The sequence below is a fragment of the Capricornis sumatraensis genome, chromosome X, assembly GCF_032405125.1.
Source record: "Capricornis sumatraensis isolate serow.1 chromosome X, serow.2, whole genome shotgun sequence".
NCBI classification, from domain to species: Eukaryota; Metazoa; Chordata; class Mammalia; order Artiodactyla; family Bovidae; genus Capricornis; species Capricornis sumatraensis.
The window spans coordinates 75281170-75298860 of record NC_091092.1 but is presented as its reverse complement, the minus strand read 5'-3'; the positions used below and the strand labels follow the sequence as shown (position 1 = coordinate 75298860).

Genomic DNA, 17691 nt, shown 5'->3' with positions numbered 1-17691 from the left:
GGTTTTTCCTGTGGTCATGTATGGATGTGAGGGTTGGACTGTGTAGAAGGCTGAGCACTGAAGAATTGATGTTTTTGAACTGTGGTGTTGGAGAAGACTCTTGAGAGTCCCTTGGACTGCAAGGAGATCCAACCAGTCCATTCTGAAGGAGATCAGCCCTGGGATTTCTTTGGAAGGAATGATGCTGAAGCTGAAGCTCCAGTACTTTGGCCACCTCATACGAAGAGTTGACTCATTGGAAAAGACTCTGATGCTGGGAGGGATTAGGGGCAGGAGGAGAAGGGGACGACAGAGGATGAGATGGCTGGATGGCATCATGGACTCGATGGACGTGAGTCTGAGTGAACTCTGGGAGATTGTGATGGACAGGGAGGCCTGGTGTGCTGTGATTCATGGGGTCGCAAAGAGTCAGACATGACTGAGTGACTGAACTGAACTGATTGTCAAATGAGTAATAAATCTCAGGTTATATTAGATGGTATATGTTACTGATATCCTAGAAATTATATGGAGTTCCTAAAATTCTGATATGTCCTGGTAAAATATTATCAGTCATAATTCTAGTTATATCTTAAATTTTTGTCACAGCTTTCAACATATTGCTTCCTTTTCAAGAAGATTTACAGAAAGGACTTTTGGATAAATTCAAGTTTCTGAACTGGGTAAGACATTAAAGGATTCTCAAGGGAAACCTGCTGGCTTCACAAAGATTAACAAAAGGACTGAATGAACTGGTGAATATGCTTATAACTTTTATGGCTTCTACCTGAAAAATTACTGGTTTGAATCTGTGTTTTCCAGCTATAAGGAAACCTTCCCCTCAAACTGATTATAACTTACAGCAATTTGGTAAAATATTTTTGTAAGCAAAATTGAAACATTATCTTTTCTATCTGATCCCTCCAGAGATTGGAAACTCTTAGGTTTCCAGTACCTTTATCAGATAACTTAGGAAGGCTATCTCACTAACAGGTACAGAAAGCTCAAGAAACTTTGGAGACCTTGAGAAGGGAGGAATTCACCTAGATCTGTCAAGCAAAATCTGTGATAAGCCTTTGGTGTGACTTTCCTAGCCCTGAGAGGATTTAAAAAAAAGAAAAAAACAAGTTCAGTCTGAGATTCTTTTTCTTAATTATTTTAATTGGAGGATAATTACTTTACAATATTGTGATGGTTTTTACCATACATGACCAACATGAATCAACCATGGATGCATATGTGTCCCCCCTCCCCAATCCTGAACGCTCCTCCCATCTCCCTCCCCACCCCATCCCTCTGGGCTGTCCCAGAACACCAGCTTTGAGTACCCTGCTTCATGCTTGCACTGGTCATCTATTTTACATATGGTAATACACGTTTCAATGCTACTCTCTCGAATCATCCCACCCTCGCCTTCTCCCACAGAGTCCAAAAGTCTGTTCTTTACATCTGTCTCTTTTGCTGCCTTGCATATAGGATCATCATTACCATTTTTCTAATTCCATATATATGTGTTAATATACTGTATTGGTGTTTCTCTGGCTGTATAATAGGCTCGTTTCATCCACCTCATTAGAACACATTCAAATGCATTTATTTTTATAGCTGAGTAATATTCCATTGTGTATATATACCACAACTTCCTTATCTATTCATTGGCCAGTGGACATCTAGGTTGCTTCCATCTCCTAGCTATTGTAAATGGTGTTGCAATGAACATTGGGGTACATGTGTCTTTTTCAATTCTGGTTTTCTTGGTATGTATGCTCAGCAGTGGGATTGCTGAGTTGTATGGCAGTTCTATTTCCAGTTTTTAAAAGAATCTCCACACTGTACTCCCTTATGGCAGTACCAGTTTGCATTCCCACCAGCAGTGTAGAGGGTTCCCTTTTCTCCACACCCTCTCCAGCATTTATTGTTTGTAGACTTTTCAATGGCAGCCATTCTGATCAGCATGAGATGATACTTCATTGTGGTTTGATTTGCGTTTCTCTAATAATGAGTGTTTTTGAGCATCTTCTCATGTGTTTATTAGCCATCTGTATGTCTTTTTTGGAGAAACGTTTGTTTCCTTCTTTGGCACAATTTTTGATTGGACTGTTCATTTTTCTGGTATTGAGCTGCATGAGGTGCCTGAATATTTTGGATACTAAGTCTTTGTCAGTTGCTTCGTTTGCTATTATCTTGTCCCATCCTGTAAGGCTACCTTTTCACCTTGCTTATAGTTTCCTTTGTTGTGTAAAAGCTTTTAAGTTTAATTTGTTCATTTTTGTTTTTATTTTCACTACTCTGGGAGGAGAGTCATAGAGGATCTTGCTGTGATTTATGTCAGAGAGTGTTCTGTCTATGTTTTCCCCTAAGAGTTTTATAGTTTCTGGTCCTACATTTAGATCTTTAAACCATTTTGAGTTTGTTTTTGTGTATGGCATTAGAAAGTGTTCTAGTTTCACTCTTTTACACATGGTTGACCAGTTTTCCTAGCATCTCCATTGTATATTTTTGCCTCCTTTGTCAAAGATAAGGTATCCACAGACTTTATAAAAGTTTTAGCAAGGCAAAAAAGGAAGTCTGTGATCAATTATGGTTATAAAATCATTAGGCAAAGTTTACTGAATCCAGATTTATTTCACAAACAAACTAGTTTTAATTTGGTTATATCTGGTAAAAACAATGATAATTTTAGGGAGAAAAAGCTGTTTCAATTAACATTAAATTCCAGTTAATGGAGGTCTGTGTCTGCTAAAACTCATTTCCTGGATAGTTCTTTGCTGTTATGGTATATTAACATAAAACTTATTTGACTTATTAAAGGACATCCTAAGTTTGTTTTTGAAGCTCATCTCAGCAATCTATCTTTGGATGAAGATCAAATGCCTCACAACCTGCAACTAGGACTAGAAAATGACATAATTTAAGGGACTGTCTCCAACCCGGATGGAAAGACTTTTTATCAAGTACTCTTAACTATCTCATGCACAGTGAAACTGAAGGAAAACTGATTCTTGGGTTCGTATTTCACACTTAAAAAGGGCCCAGACACAAAACTGAACTGTAGAGAGGACTGCTGATCTCAAACTCACTTTAAAATCACACTTGAATAGAGGAAGAGCTACACTCACACCAGGACGAGAAAACAACGACATCAGAGGTAGAGAGCTTGCCCAAAATGTTCGCCCTGATTCATATGATCATTTATAATGTTTTCTTGACTTCTTGGACCTTATAAATCAAATCTTTTCTATCATGGACATGAGACTGCTGCTGCTGCTAAGTTGCTTCAGTCGTGTCCGACTCTGTGTGACCCCATAGACGACAGCCCACCAGGCTCCCCTGTCCCTGGGATTCTCCAGGCAAGAACCCTGGAGTGGGTTGCCATTTCCTTCTCCAATGCATGAAAGTGAAAAGTGAAAGTGAAGTCGCTCACTCGTGTCCAACTCTTAGCGACCCCATGGACTGCAGCCTACCAGGCTCCTCCGTTCATGGGATTTTCCAGGCAAGAGTATTGGCGTGGGGTGCCATTACCTTCTCCTGGACGTGAGACTATGCTAGTTTTAAAACTCAATCCAATCACTGGGTTTATGGCCAATTATGTATGTCTAGTACTTCTGGGTTACCTTGGTGGATTTCCCCCTCCAAAGCTCTGACTGGACTGCCCCTAGGAAATTTATTTTAGAAGACAGTTCAGTCCTGTTCTGTCTACTCATGATATTACTAGATGGCATCCTGTCACCTGGCCAATTAATAATATCTGTTCTGACCCTGGCCATAGATGTAAGTTTTCTCTTCAGTTCAGTCGCTCAGTCATGTCCGACTCTTTGCGACCCCATGAATCGCAGAACGACAGGCCTCCCTGTCCATCACCAACTCCTGGAGTTCACTCAAACTCGCGTCCATCGAGTCAGTGATGCCATCCAGCCATCTCATCCTCTGTCGTCCCCTTCTCCTCCTGCCCCCAATCCCTCCCAGCATCAAAGTATTTTCCAATGAGTCAACTCTTCGCATGAGGTGGCCAAAGTACTGGAGTTTCAGCTTTAGCATTATTCCTTCTGAAGAAATCCCAGGGTTGATCTCCTTCAGAATGGACTGGTTGGATCTCCTTGCAGTCCAAGGACTCCCAAGAGTCTCAATCAGAGCAACAAGCTAAGTTTCAATCAAAAACTGTAACCTCTCATCTACTAAAAGGAAAACACTCACAATTATGGGATGAATCTATATAGTTAACACAAGGCTATGGTCATTTAAGTTTAAAAGTTCTTCTATGTTGGAAACAATGAAATCATACTAAGAATGATCAAGTTAGTAACATTATGAAACTAGGCTGGTGCCTTATTACCTTAGAGACAGTGATTGGTACAGAACTGATAAGGTCAGGCAATCAGGGATTCACTGGATTGCATCTAATGGAACTTGACAGATTATGGTACTAATTTATGGCCTTGGCTTCTACTGGGATGGATAGGAAGGTGTAGTCTGGGATTCCCCTGAACTCAAGGTTATATACAAAACAAATCAGAGGTAACCCCAGATAATCTACCATTGATACGAGTCTGATGAGTCAAGAGGTCTGTATTCTACCAGTATGACCATTTAGCAGCTATTTTTTGTGCCTTCAATGGGACTGGGAAATGTAATTGACCACACTGAAGCCTTAACAACTTTCACTCAACAAGCTTTAAACAATAGTAACCAGGCTATTAGCCTACTGAACCCTGAGCTCTCTATGATAAGGAAAGCAATGCTACAAAACTGCATGGCCCTTGACATCCTTACAGCATCTTAGGGAGGCACCTGTGCCATAATTCAAACTGAATGCTGTGTTTTCATACCTGATGAATCCTCTAATGTAACACATTTGATGAACTGCATGAAAAATCAGATTTCTGCCTTGAGTGACCCATTCCCTAGTCTTGATCATCTTTTAAAAAAAACTGGTTTGGTGTGGGAGGCTCATGACTGAAACATTTACTTATAATTCCATTAATGTTATTCATTATATTATTTGTATCTTGACTGTTTTACAAGATAATACATACACTGATTCTTGTATTACCAAGTGTATGATTGAGCCTCCAACAAAAATGATGATGACTAGACTTGAAGCAGTCTATCAAATGTTTAGCCCAATATGTGATCAATGACTGTAACAGTGTAGCTTTAGATATGGGAGGATGTAATGAGAGGGAATATTTTCCTGAACCATAACTAGAAGACAGGTGTCCAGAGATCTTTGACTATTAAAACTTGGTCCAGTAATAGCACATTGAGTGACCTATCAGCAAAATCTTCTCGAGAACTAGGAATGAGCCTTCTAGCAATGTGGGACAAAATGGTCATGAAATGCCTCCCTAAGTATGGTAGAATTTATTACCATCAGGAGGCCTTGTCAACTACAAATTAGCATTTGCCTGTCAACTACAAATTGGCACTTGCCAATTGCATTCACCATCAACTGAACAACAAGAAGGACATTTGCCATCCGCCTGTGCTGCTGCAGCTGCTGACCATTGACACTCCCTGAAGGGAATTCAGGGTGGAGAGTGAGGCACTCTGTCCTCCAGGAAAACTGATGGAACAAGTCTCTATAGACAGATATTTTCAGGAACTGGTTTCAAGACCCCAATCTTTGCATCTCCTCATATCTAGAAAAGCACTAAATCCCTTCAGGATGACATCAGCTCCTTGTGACTAGCAGAAAACCTTTTGCAAAATGAGTGCTTGATTGCACAGAACTCCCCCCTTCAGCAAAATCTTATATATTTACCTTCCCTCTCTGCCTCACTGGAGAAGTCTCTCAGAGCTATCTGAGGTGCTGACTCCCCGTCTGCAGTCCTCATTTTGCCCCAAATAAAACTTAACTGGCAATTCTCACGACTGTATCTTTTTTAGTCAACAGAAACCTGCAAAGAGATCCATAAACATATTACAGTAAAAACAATGAAAGTCAAAAAAAGGGGGAAAATCTTGAAAGTTCAGTTCAGTACAGTCACTCAGTTGAGTCTGACTCTTTGGGACCCAATGAACTGCAGCATACCAGGAGTCCCTGTCCATCAGCAATTCCCAGAGTTTACTCAAACTCATGTCCATTGAGTCAGTGATGCCATGAAACTATCTTATCTTCTGTTGTCCCCTTCTCCTCCTGTCCTCAATCTTTCGCAGCATCAGGGTCTTTTCAAATGAGCCAGTTCTTTTCATCAGGTGGCCAAAGTATTGGAGTTTCAGCCTCAATATCAGTCCTTCCAATGAATACCCAGGACTGATCTCCTTTAGGATGGACTGGTTGGATCTCCTTGCAGTCCAAGGGACTCTCAAGAGTCTTCTCCAACACTACACTTCAAAAGCATCAATTCTTCGGCACTCAACCTTCTTTATAGTCCGACTCTCACATCCATACATGACCACTGGAAAAACCATAGCCTTGACTAGATGGACCTTAGTTGGCAAAGTAATGTCTCTGCTTTTGAATATGCTGTATAGGTTGGTCATAATTTTTCTTCCAAGGAGTGCCTTTTAATTTCATGGCTGCAGTCACCATTTGCAGTGATTTTGGAGCCCCCCAAAATAAAGTCACCACTGTTTCCCCACCTATTTCCCATGAAGTGATGGGACCGGATGCCATGATCTTCGTTTTCTGAATGTTGAGCTTTAAGCCAACTTTTTCACTCTCCTCTTTCACTTTCATTAAGAGGCTCTTTAGTTCCTCTTCACTTTCTGCCATAACGGTGGTATCATCTGCATATCTGAAGTTATTGATATTTCTCCCAGCAATCTTGATTCCAGCTTGTGCTTCCTCCAGCCCAGCGTTTCTCATGATGTACTCTGCATAGAAGTTAAATAAACAGGGTGTGACAACATACAGCCTTGACGTACTCCTTTTCCTATTTGGAACCAGTCTGTTGTTCCATGTCCAATTCTAACTGTTGCTCCCTGACCTGCATATAGTTTTCTAAAGAGGCAGGTCAGGTGGTCTGGTATTCCCATCTCTCTCAGAATTTTCCACAGTTTCTTGTGATCCACACAGTCAAAGGCTTTGGCATAGTCAATAAAGCAGAAATAGATGTTTTTCTGGAACTCTCTTGCTTTCTCAATGATCCATTGGATGTTGGCAATTTGATCTCTGGTTCCTCTGCCTTTTCTAAATCCAGCTTAAACATCTGCAAGTTCACAGTTCATGTATTGTTGAAGCCTGGCTTGGAGAATTTTGAGCGTTACTTTACTAGTGTGTGAGATGAGTGCAATTGTGCGGTAGTTTGAGCATTCTTTGGCATTGCCTTTCTTTGGAATTGGAATAAAAACTAACCTTTTCCAGTCCTGTGGCCACTGCTGAGTTTTCCAAATTTGCTGGCATATTGAGTGCAGTACTTCCACAGCATCATCTTCCAGGATTTGAAATAGCTCAACTGGAATTCCATCACCTCCACTAGCTTTGTTTGCAGTGATGCTTCCTAAGGCCCACTTGACTTCACATTCCAGGATGTCTGGCTCTAGGTGAGTGATCACACCATCATGATTATCTTGGTCGTGAAGATCTTTTTTGTACAGTTCTTCTGTGTATTCTTGCCACCTCTTAATATCTTCTGCTTCTGTTAGGTCCATACCATTTCTGTCCTTTATTGTGCCCATCTTTGCATGAAATGTTCCCTTGGTATCTCTAATTTTCTTGAAGAGATCTCTAGTCTTTCCTATTCTGTTGTTTTCCTCTATTTCTTTGCATTGATCACTGAGGAAGGCTTTTTTGTCTTTCCTTGCTATTCTTTGGAACTCTGCATTCAAATGGGTATATCTTTTCTTTTCTCCTTTGCTTTTTTCTCCTCTTCTTTACACAGCTATTTGTAAGGCTTCCTCAGACAGCCATTTTGCTTTTATGCATTTCTTTTTCTTGGGGATGGTCTTGATCCTGTCTCCTGTACAATGTCACGAACCTCCGTTCATAGTTCATCAGGCACTCTGTCTATCAGATATAGTCCCTTAGATCTATTTCTCACTTCCACTGTATAATCATAAGCGATTTGATTTAGGTCATACCTGAATGGTCTAGTGGTTTTCCCTACTTTCTTCAATTTAAGTCTGAATTTGGCAATAAGCAGTTCATGATCTGAGCCACAGTCAGCTCCCGGTCTTGTTTTTGCTGACTGTATATAGCTTCTCCCTCTTTGGCTGCAAAGAATATAATCAGTCTGATTTTGGTGTTGAACATCTGGTGATGTCCGTGCGTAGAGTCTTCTCTTGTGTTGTTGGAAGAGGGTGTTTTCTATGATCAGTGCATTGTCTTGGCAAAACTCTATTAGCCTTTGCCCTGCTTCATTCTGTTTTCCAAGGCCAAATTTGCATGTTACTCCAGGTGTTTCTTGAATTCCTACTTTTGCATTCCAGTCCCTTATAATGAAAAGGACATCTTTTTTGGGTGTTAGTTCTAGAAGATCTTGTAGGTCTTCATAGAACCATTCAACTCCAGCTTCTTCAGCATTACTGGTCAGGGGACAGATCTGGATAACCATGATATTGAATGGTTTACCTTGGAAACAAACAGAGATCATTCTGTCGTTTTTGAGATTGCATCCAAGTACTACATTTTGGACTCTTCGTTGACTATGATGGCTTCTCCATTTCTTCTAAGGGATTATTGCCCACTGTAGTAGATATAATGGTCATCTGAGTTAAATTCACCCATTCCAGTCCATCTTAGTTTGCTGAGTCCTAGAATGTGGATGTTCACTCTTGCCATCTCCTGTTTGACCACTTCCAATTTGCCTTGATTCACGGACCTAACATTCCAGGTTCCTACGCAATACTGCTCTTTGCAGCATCGGACCTTGCTTCCATCACCAGTCACATCCACAACTGGGTGTTGTTTTTGCTTTGGGTCTGTCTCTTCATTCTTTCTGGAGTTACTTCTCCACTGATCTCCAGTAGCATACTGGGCACTTACTGACCTGGGGAGTTCCTCTTTCAGTATCCTGTCATTCTGCCTTTTCATACTGTTCATGGGGTTCTCAAGGCAAGAATACTGAAGTGGTTTGCCATTCCCTTATCCAGTGGACCACATTTTGTCAGAACTCTCCACCATGCCCTGTCCATCTTGGGTGGCCCTACATGGCATGGCTCATTGTATCATTACACTATATAAATGTACATTTTTTTCTATTTTCTTCTTTGTACTGATTTAAAAAGCAATCATATAAAAATATTTACATAATGTATGGTTGAGCCTATAACATAGAGAGATACAATACACTTGCCAATAACAGCACAATGGAAATGGATGGCAGCACAGCTGTATTGGGCTAAGGAATGAATCCAGATGATAACTCAAACACAAGAGAACAAATGAAAGGACCCAGAAATGATAAATATGAAGGTTTAAATAACAAAAGCCATAAATATTTATTTATCCTCCTTTCTTATCTCAACTTCTTTAAAAGTCATAAGATTATATAAAGTCATAATTATCACAATATATTGTTAGGACTGTAACATTTATAGATGTAATATATAGAGAAGTAAACCAACAAAGTGGGGGAAGGAACCAGAGCTATGCAAAAGTAATGTTTCTGTAACTCACTAGAATTAAGTTATAAAATACTTAGAAGAAAACGTAAGGGTAAATCTTCATTACCTCAGATTTGTCAATGGATTTTTAGCTATAACACGAAAAGTATGAGCAATAAAAGAAAAAAATAGATAAATTTGACTTCAACAAAATGAAAAACTTCTGTGCTTCAAAGGACACTATCAAGGAAGAACAAGACAATCCACACAATGAGAGAAAATATTTGCAAGGCATATATCTGATAAGGGACTTGAACCTAGAATAAGGACTCTCATATCTCAATAATAAAAAGAACAATAATCCAATTAAACATTGGGTAAAGGACCTGAATTGACATTTCTCCAAAGAATACATACAAATGGCCAATAAGCACATGGATAGTTGCTCAATATCTTTAGTTATCAAAGAAATATAAATCAAAACCACAAGGAGACATGACTTCACACCCACCAAAATGGCTAGACTAAAAAAGTCAGATAACAACTAATAGCTAGGATATAGAAAAATTGGTACCCCCAGACACTTCTGACAATAATGTAAAATGCTGTAGTCACTCTGAAAACCAGTTTGGCAGTTTCATAAAGAATTAAACATAGAATTACCATATGACCCAACAATTCTACTCTTATGTATACACCCAAGAGAAATGAAAATATTATGTCCATATAAAACTTGTACATGAGTATTAAGCACCATTATTCATAACAGACAAAAGATGGAAACAACCTGAATGACTATCAACTGATGAATGAATAATCTTACATCCGTATCATCAAATATTATTCAGCTATAAAAGTAAATGAAGTACTTAATGCATGCCATAACAAGGATGAACCTTGAAAACAAAATGCTAAGAAGCCAGTCTCAAGACCAAATATTAAAAGATTCCATTTATGTGAAATGTCCAGAATGACAAATCTATAGAGACTGAACATAGATTAATGGTTGTATAGGCCTGGTGGGGAAGGGGGAATGAGGGTGATGGCCAAAAGGTTTCTTTTTGAGGTAATGAAAATGTAAAACTGACTATGGTGATGGTGGTATGTACTGCTGAATATACTAAAACCCATTGAATATAATAAATCCATTGAATTGTACACTTTAAGTGGGTGACTTTTAGATATGTGAACTAATCCCAATAAAGATGTTTTAAAAAATGAAGAAAGTACATTATCATTGTCAGGATCAAGAGTTAAGAACTCATTAAACAAAGATTTAAAAAGCACTATGGATTATGTATATGATGCCTCAGTTTCTACCATATCAATATTAATGAAACAAATCCAAAATTCTTTCAAAACTTGTAAGTTTTTTTTAATATGAATTAGTACAATAGACCGGCAACTGTATAATAATCATTATAATTTAGGTCTTATCATATGAAATCTTTCCATTTTAAGAAAAAACTTTTTCTTAATAAATAAACTCAAATAAATAATAATAAACTCTAAATAGATTAAATACCTAAATGTAAGGCCAGACACTCAAACTCTTATCTTAGAGGACAGGATAGCCAGAACACTCTGACATAAATCACAGCAAGATCTTTTTTGATACACTTCCTAGAGTAATGAAAATAAAAATTAACAAACGGGACCTAGTTAAAAGCTTTTTGCACAGGAACAGAAACCATGAACAAAACAAAAGGGCAACTCACAGAATGAGATGTGACAGACAAGGAATTAATCTCCAAAATATACAAGCCGCTCATGCAGCTCAATAGAAAAAAAAATGAAAATATGGGTGGAAGACCAAGAAGACATACAGGTGACCAAGAGGCACATGAAAAAATATTCAACATCACTAATTATTAGAGAAATGAGAATCAAAACTACAATGAGGTATCACCTCACATCAGTCAGAATGGCCATCATCAAAAGATCTACAAACAATAAATGCTGGAGAGGACTTCCCTTGTGGTACAGTGGATGGGAGTCTGCCTGCCAATGCAGGAGACACGAGTTCAATCCCTCGTATGGGAAGATTCCACATGCGGTGGAGCAACCAAGCCCATGCACCACAACTACTGAGCCCATGCTCTAGAGCCTGCAAGCCAGCACCACAACTACTGAAGCCTGTATGCCCTGGGGTCCACAAGCCACAACTACTGAGTCCACATGCCACAACTGTTGAAGCCCTTGCATGTAGAGTCCATGCTCTGCAGCAAGAGAAGCCACTGCAGTGAGAAGCCATTGCAACAAACAGTAGCCCCCACTCGCCACAACTAGAGAAAGCCTGCACGCAGCAACAAAGACCCAGCTCAACCAAAAATTAATTAATTTTAATTAACTGGGAATGTAAATTGTTGCAGCTGCTGTGGAGAACAGTATGGAGGTTCCTTAACTAAAAACAGAGCTACTATATGACCCTTCAATCCTGCTCCTGGGCAAATATTCAGGAAAAAACATAATTCAAAAAGATACATGCACCCCAATATTTATTGCAGCACTATTTACAACAGCCAGGACATGGAAACAACCTAAAGGTCCATCAACAAAGGAATGAATAAGGAAGATGTGGTACATATATACAAGGGACTATTACTTATCCATAAAAAAGAACAAAATAATACCATCTGCAGCAACATGGACAGACCTAGACACTGTCATACTGAGTGAAGGAAGTCAGAGAAAGACAAATATCATGTGATACTGCTTATATGTGGAATCTAAAAAAATGATACAAATGAACCTGTTTATGAAAAGGAAATAGAGTCACAGATGTAGAAAGCAAATTTATGGTTACTAAGGGAGAAGGAGGTAGGCATAAACTGGGAGATTGGAACTGACATGTACAAACTGCTATATTTAAAATGGATAACCAACAAGGACCTACTGTATAGCACAGGGAACTCTGCTCAATGTTATATGGCAGCCCAGATAGGAAGGGAATTTGGGGAAGAATGGATACATATATGGATGGCTGAATCCCTTTGCTGTCCACTTGAAACTATCACAACATTGTTAATCAGCTATACTCCAATATAAAATAAAAAGCTTAAAAAAATAGACAACTAATAACCTATTATATAGTACAGGGAACTCTACACAATATTGTAATGACCTATATGGGAATAGAATCTAAAAATAATAGATATATGTATAACTGATTCACTTTGTTGTACAGCAGAAACTAACACAATATTGTAAAATCAACTATACTTCAATAAAAAATTATTTTTAAAAAATGAAGAAAGTATCAGTGTCAGGATCGAGAGTCAAGGACTCGTTAAACAGAAAAAAAGGCACTATGGATTAAGTATATGATGCAGTTTCTAACATATCAATATTAATGAAATAAATATAAAATTATATCATTCAAAATTCTTAAGTTCTTTAATATTAATTAGTATAGTAGAGAGGCAAGTGTATAATAATCATTATAATTTAGGTCTTATCATATGAAATCTTCCCATTTTAAGAAAACACTTTTAAGCATTTCCTTCTATGAATAGTGGTCTAGTATAATTATTAGATAATGGGTTTCCCAGGTGGCTCAGTGGTAAAGAATCTGCCTGCCAAGCAGGAGATGCAGGTTCAATCCCTTGTTCAGAAAGATACCCTGGTAAAGGAAATGGCAACCCACTCCAGTATTCTTGCCTGGAGAATTCCATGGACAGAAGAGCTTCGTGGGCTACAGTCCATGGGACTGAAAGAGTTGGACACAACTCAGTGACTAAACAATTATCACATATTCACTATGTGATTAGTGTCTGTCACAGTTTTAATTACCCTTATATAAATATTTAACACACAAAAGGCAATAAACAAATGAATGGCCTTAATGGCTGTCATTTATCCATATTAGAACTTAGTCTCCTCATCTGCAAAATTAGAAGGCCTGGATATGATCTTTTCTAAAGTAGTACCATTCAATAGAAATTTCTACAATAATGGAAACATTCCATATCTATATGGCTACTCAGCCTTTAAAATGTAACTAATGCAACTGAGGAATTAGTTAATTTAAAGCTAGCAACTACCGCACTATACAGCACAGCTCTAGGGCATAATCCTATGTGAAAAACACATTTCCCAATACATCACTGTAACCACATACAGCTCGGCTTAAAAAAAAAAAAAAAGAACTCCCATATGATCTAGCAATTCCATTTCTGGGAATATATACAAAGGAAATGTAAACAGTAACTCTAAAAATATCTGCACCCCCATGTTCACAGTAGCATCACTTACAATAGCCAAGACATGGAAACAACCTAAGTGTCCATCGATGGATGAATAGACAAAGCTATGAGATCATGTATGCATGTGTGCTAAGTTACTTCAGTCATGTCTGAAGCTTTGTGACCCTATGGACTGCAGCCTGCCAGGTTCCTCTGTCCATGGGATTCTCCGGGCAAGAACACTGGAGTGGGTTGCCATGCACTCCTCCAGGGGATCTTCCCCACCCAAGGATCAAACCCACATCTCTTAAGTCTTCTGCACTGGCAGGTGGGTTCTTTACCACTAGCACCACCTACTAAGCCCCAGGAATGAATGACACACATACACTCATAAAACAATACTTCCCTAAATATGTATAAAGCATTGATATTTTCTTTCCTGTTCTACTAAATTTCATTTAAAAACAGTGCTGATCCAACCACTAATATGATTTCATAACACAGCACTAAGGTTCCTTTCAGCTCTAAAATATACTATACATACTAATGATTTGTTCTAAAATTCTGCACTCAGTGTTTATTTTATAATCTTAACCACAAGCAACTAATTAATCTGAAAATTTGCCTCAGGTTCTATCAGGGTCCACTTTAAAAGCCTTATAATCATTCATCTGTTAAACTGACATTTTCAAAAAAGAGGCAAGAGTTGCATGCCTTTAGGTAGAAAACAATGGTAACATCTTTTCCTTGCTTTTTACACTTCAGAAATGGTAACCAAAGGAAATGGCAGGATATAGAGGAGAGAGTGGAGGAAACTGTGGGGATAGTGTTCATGTAAAGAGAAAGCTAACTTTTTTATTGCCATTACTTCTTCTGAAACTCTTAATGACTTCTCCTTCCACCTCATTCTTGGAGCCTGAAAGTCCTACAAATTTTATCTTAACTTCATCTGGCTTATTAGAGGACTAGAGAACAAGACTGGTTCCCAAGAGATCACATGTTACAAATTTCAACTACAAAATGCTTTAAAAAAAACTTTAATAAAAGGATCTGATTTGCTTCTCTAGCCCAGTCTGCCATCTCCTATCATGAACTCTGGTTCTTGCTCTCTCACCTGTGGGCCTTTGCACATGCTATTCCCTCATTAACTAACTTCTAATTTTTCAGATCTTGGTTTAGATATCAGTTACTCAAGGCAATTTTCTCCACCTCAAGATTAGTTTTGATGCCTCTTGTGTATATTCTTCCAGTACTTTGTACCTCCTCCATCATTGCACTACTGTATTATAATTGCTTTAAATATTTATTGACAAAGAATAAAAACTTAAGAAGTTGTTTATCATATAAAGCTAACAACATTTTAATGATCCAGATGAACAAGGGGTGCCAATTAAGCTTTTTGTCAGTTACAGGCAATAAAAAGATATACTGAAGTACAAGCATTATAAAAATAACAATTTAAAAATCTATTCTAAAATGAGAGATAATAATGAATACAAATATTAAGATGCACTGTAGCCACAGCTACATTCATTAAAGATAAGATTATGGCTTCCAAAATGACCTGTGTACATACAGGAACACTATTTTCAAATCAAAGGATAAAGGTGTTTACATATAAATTTAGGGCGGTCTATGTTTTGGAGACAGAGATAATTACGGTTTGAGCCTATCAAGGAGCCCTGTCAGCAAGGGAGCTAACTGGAGCTAATTCAATTTGCCGCTTGTTTATAGGTAGCTTGTAATCTTCCAGCGCCCTCCAAATTGCTACTTCCCGCTGAATAAAATCTCAACCATTGGCAAATTGGTCCCAAGCTCTATTACTAACTTTGGAAAGTAGCCCAGTTTTCCTTGCATTTAGAAAAGTAAGCTGCCTGGGAATGGTGTCTGAGTGTGTGTTAGTCGCTCAGTCGTGTCCGACTCTTTGCGACCCCATGGACTGGGGCCCGCCAGGCTCCTCCGTCCGTGGGATTGTCCAGGCAAGAATACTGGAGTGGGTAGCCATTTCGCTTCTCCAGGGTATCTTCCCCACCCAGGAATTAAACCCTGGTCTCCCGCATTGCAGGTAGACTCTTTACCGTCTGAGGCACTAGGGAAGACTATGGTGGTGTCTACGCTGCCTCTTTAATTCAGAGAAAAAGCTGGCAATTATGAGCGTCACTAGTGCTCCAGGTGTCCTCTGCCCGAAACCTTATATCCCGTTCCCACTACTGTACCCTAAGGATTTTATTCACCCTCTCCTCACATCTCTAACCCTAATTTCCTTCACTAATGCTGACAACCTTTCTTCTTTGCACTGTCTCTGACTCAAAAATACAAGAGCAATCTTTTCCCTATAGGTCCCCTTGTCCTTCACCCTACACATTCCAAGTGAAGGGCATCTCACCTGAGAGATTCCAGCAGTTCCCGAGCCGCGGAGCTGATGTGACCTCCACTGCGGACCTGGGCCCCGGAAAGAGACTAGAGGCCGAATCAGAATCACTGCGTGCCGGCGCTTTTCGAAAGCAACCGCCGCAGCTGCCCAGCGCCAGGAATGTATCGCGAGCAGCGCCATCTTGAGCGAGGAAAGAGGAACCGAAGTAGAGGATTGTGGGACTCTGGCGGTCGGAACTCGCTGCCTTAATCCTTCTCCCCCGCCCCCTCTCCCTCCCAGGCGGAGACCGGAAATAGCTTCTCTGTGAAGATTCAGCTACTTTAGCGTAACTGCTTCCCCTCGCGCCCCGCAGCTGGTTTTCGAGTGTTTTTCTTACGCAGCCGGTAATATCAGAATAACATTTTCTTTCTTAGCTTCGATTTGTCAGATAAAACACAGGATGCGCAGTTAAATTTGAGTTTCAGATAAACGGTGAATCATTTTTTAGTAATGTCCCCGAAACGTATTTGCTAAATCCAGCAACCCTATCCTGTCAGTCATCTCACTCTTACGCCGACTCCAACTTGGTGCCAAGATCCCCTCTCTCCATTTTCCCTCTGAATATTCTCATCACTCTCCAGTGTACTACTGCTTAGGGCAGATTAAACTGCAGATGTTGATGTCCCCAGGGAGGAAGCTTCATCCGTGAGATTCACTGTGAGATTCACTTGCTGTGTTGTTGTTGTTGTTTAGTCGCTAAATCGTGTCCGACTCTTTTGTGACCCCATGGACTATAGTCCGCCAGGCTCCTCTGTCCATGGGATTTTCCAAGCAAGAATACTGGAGTGGGTTGCTGTTTCCTTCTCCCTGCTGTGTTGTAAGCGCTTTCATTTGGCTGATTGTTCTTCGCACAAACTTTGGAGCAGTTTTCCGTTGGTTTTCTGTTGCTCTTGGAAGGGTTTTATACGCACAAACACACACACCCCTTTAGTCTGCTAATTTGCCTCTGTAGCTCTTCCTTTTGGTTTCTGCAGTATCTAATTATTGTGAAACAGCTAGATTTGCTGAAGGATGGTAAAATGAAAATGTATGCAGAGAAGTCCATGTTTAAAGACGCATTTATATTTTGTCACCACTATCACCCAACAAAACGATGTTGAAATATGTTTATAGTTATCTAGGAAACTATATTTCTAAGCATAAATGCTACCTGAAACCCTGGAGATGGTAGTGTGGTGTGCAATATTCTATTCACTGCTGCATTCTCAAACTTTCACACAAGACAGGAAAATAATTATGAACTAGCTGTGTAGAGGCACCGTGGACTAATGATAAGTCTGATAAAGACAAAGGATATGCATGACCAAGGCAGTTAGCTTTACTTTGTTTCAGGATTCATATCACACTCCAGGTTTCCAGAGAAGAAGATGCTTGAAAGGAATTATTTACAGACTAAAGGTATTGTTTAAGACTGAAGTTTCCAGTTGAAGGGAATTCCATGTGAAGGAAATGGCATGTTTAACAGCAAGAAGGCATGAGAAAACATCTCCAGGTTTGGGAGTCTAGGGAGTGTGTGGCAGAGTAGTAAGAGATGGGCCTGGGTGAGCAGAGATGGTAAAGGGGCTTGTATTTCATTCTAAGAAGTTAATGCTTGATTCTATATGAGTGAATGGTTTTAATTAGTAAGAA

At 39.3% G+C, this 17691-nt stretch overlaps 1 protein-coding gene across 4 annotated transcripts in view; it reads right to left on the bottom strand.

The window, feature by feature from the left end:
• ABCB7 (ATP binding cassette subfamily B member 7) overlaps positions 1-16203 on the bottom strand; it is a 139770-nt gene extending 123567 nt beyond the window's left edge. For all 4 annotated transcript variants that reach the window (XM_068962115.1, XM_068962112.1, XM_068962114.1 and 1 more), the window contains exon 1: positions 16036-16203. In XM_068962115.1, coding sequence (XP_068818216.1) covers positions 16036-16203 — 168 coding nt within the window. The remainder of the gene's footprint in view (positions 1-16035) is intronic.
• Between the last annotated feature and the right edge of the window lie 1488 nt (positions 16204-17691).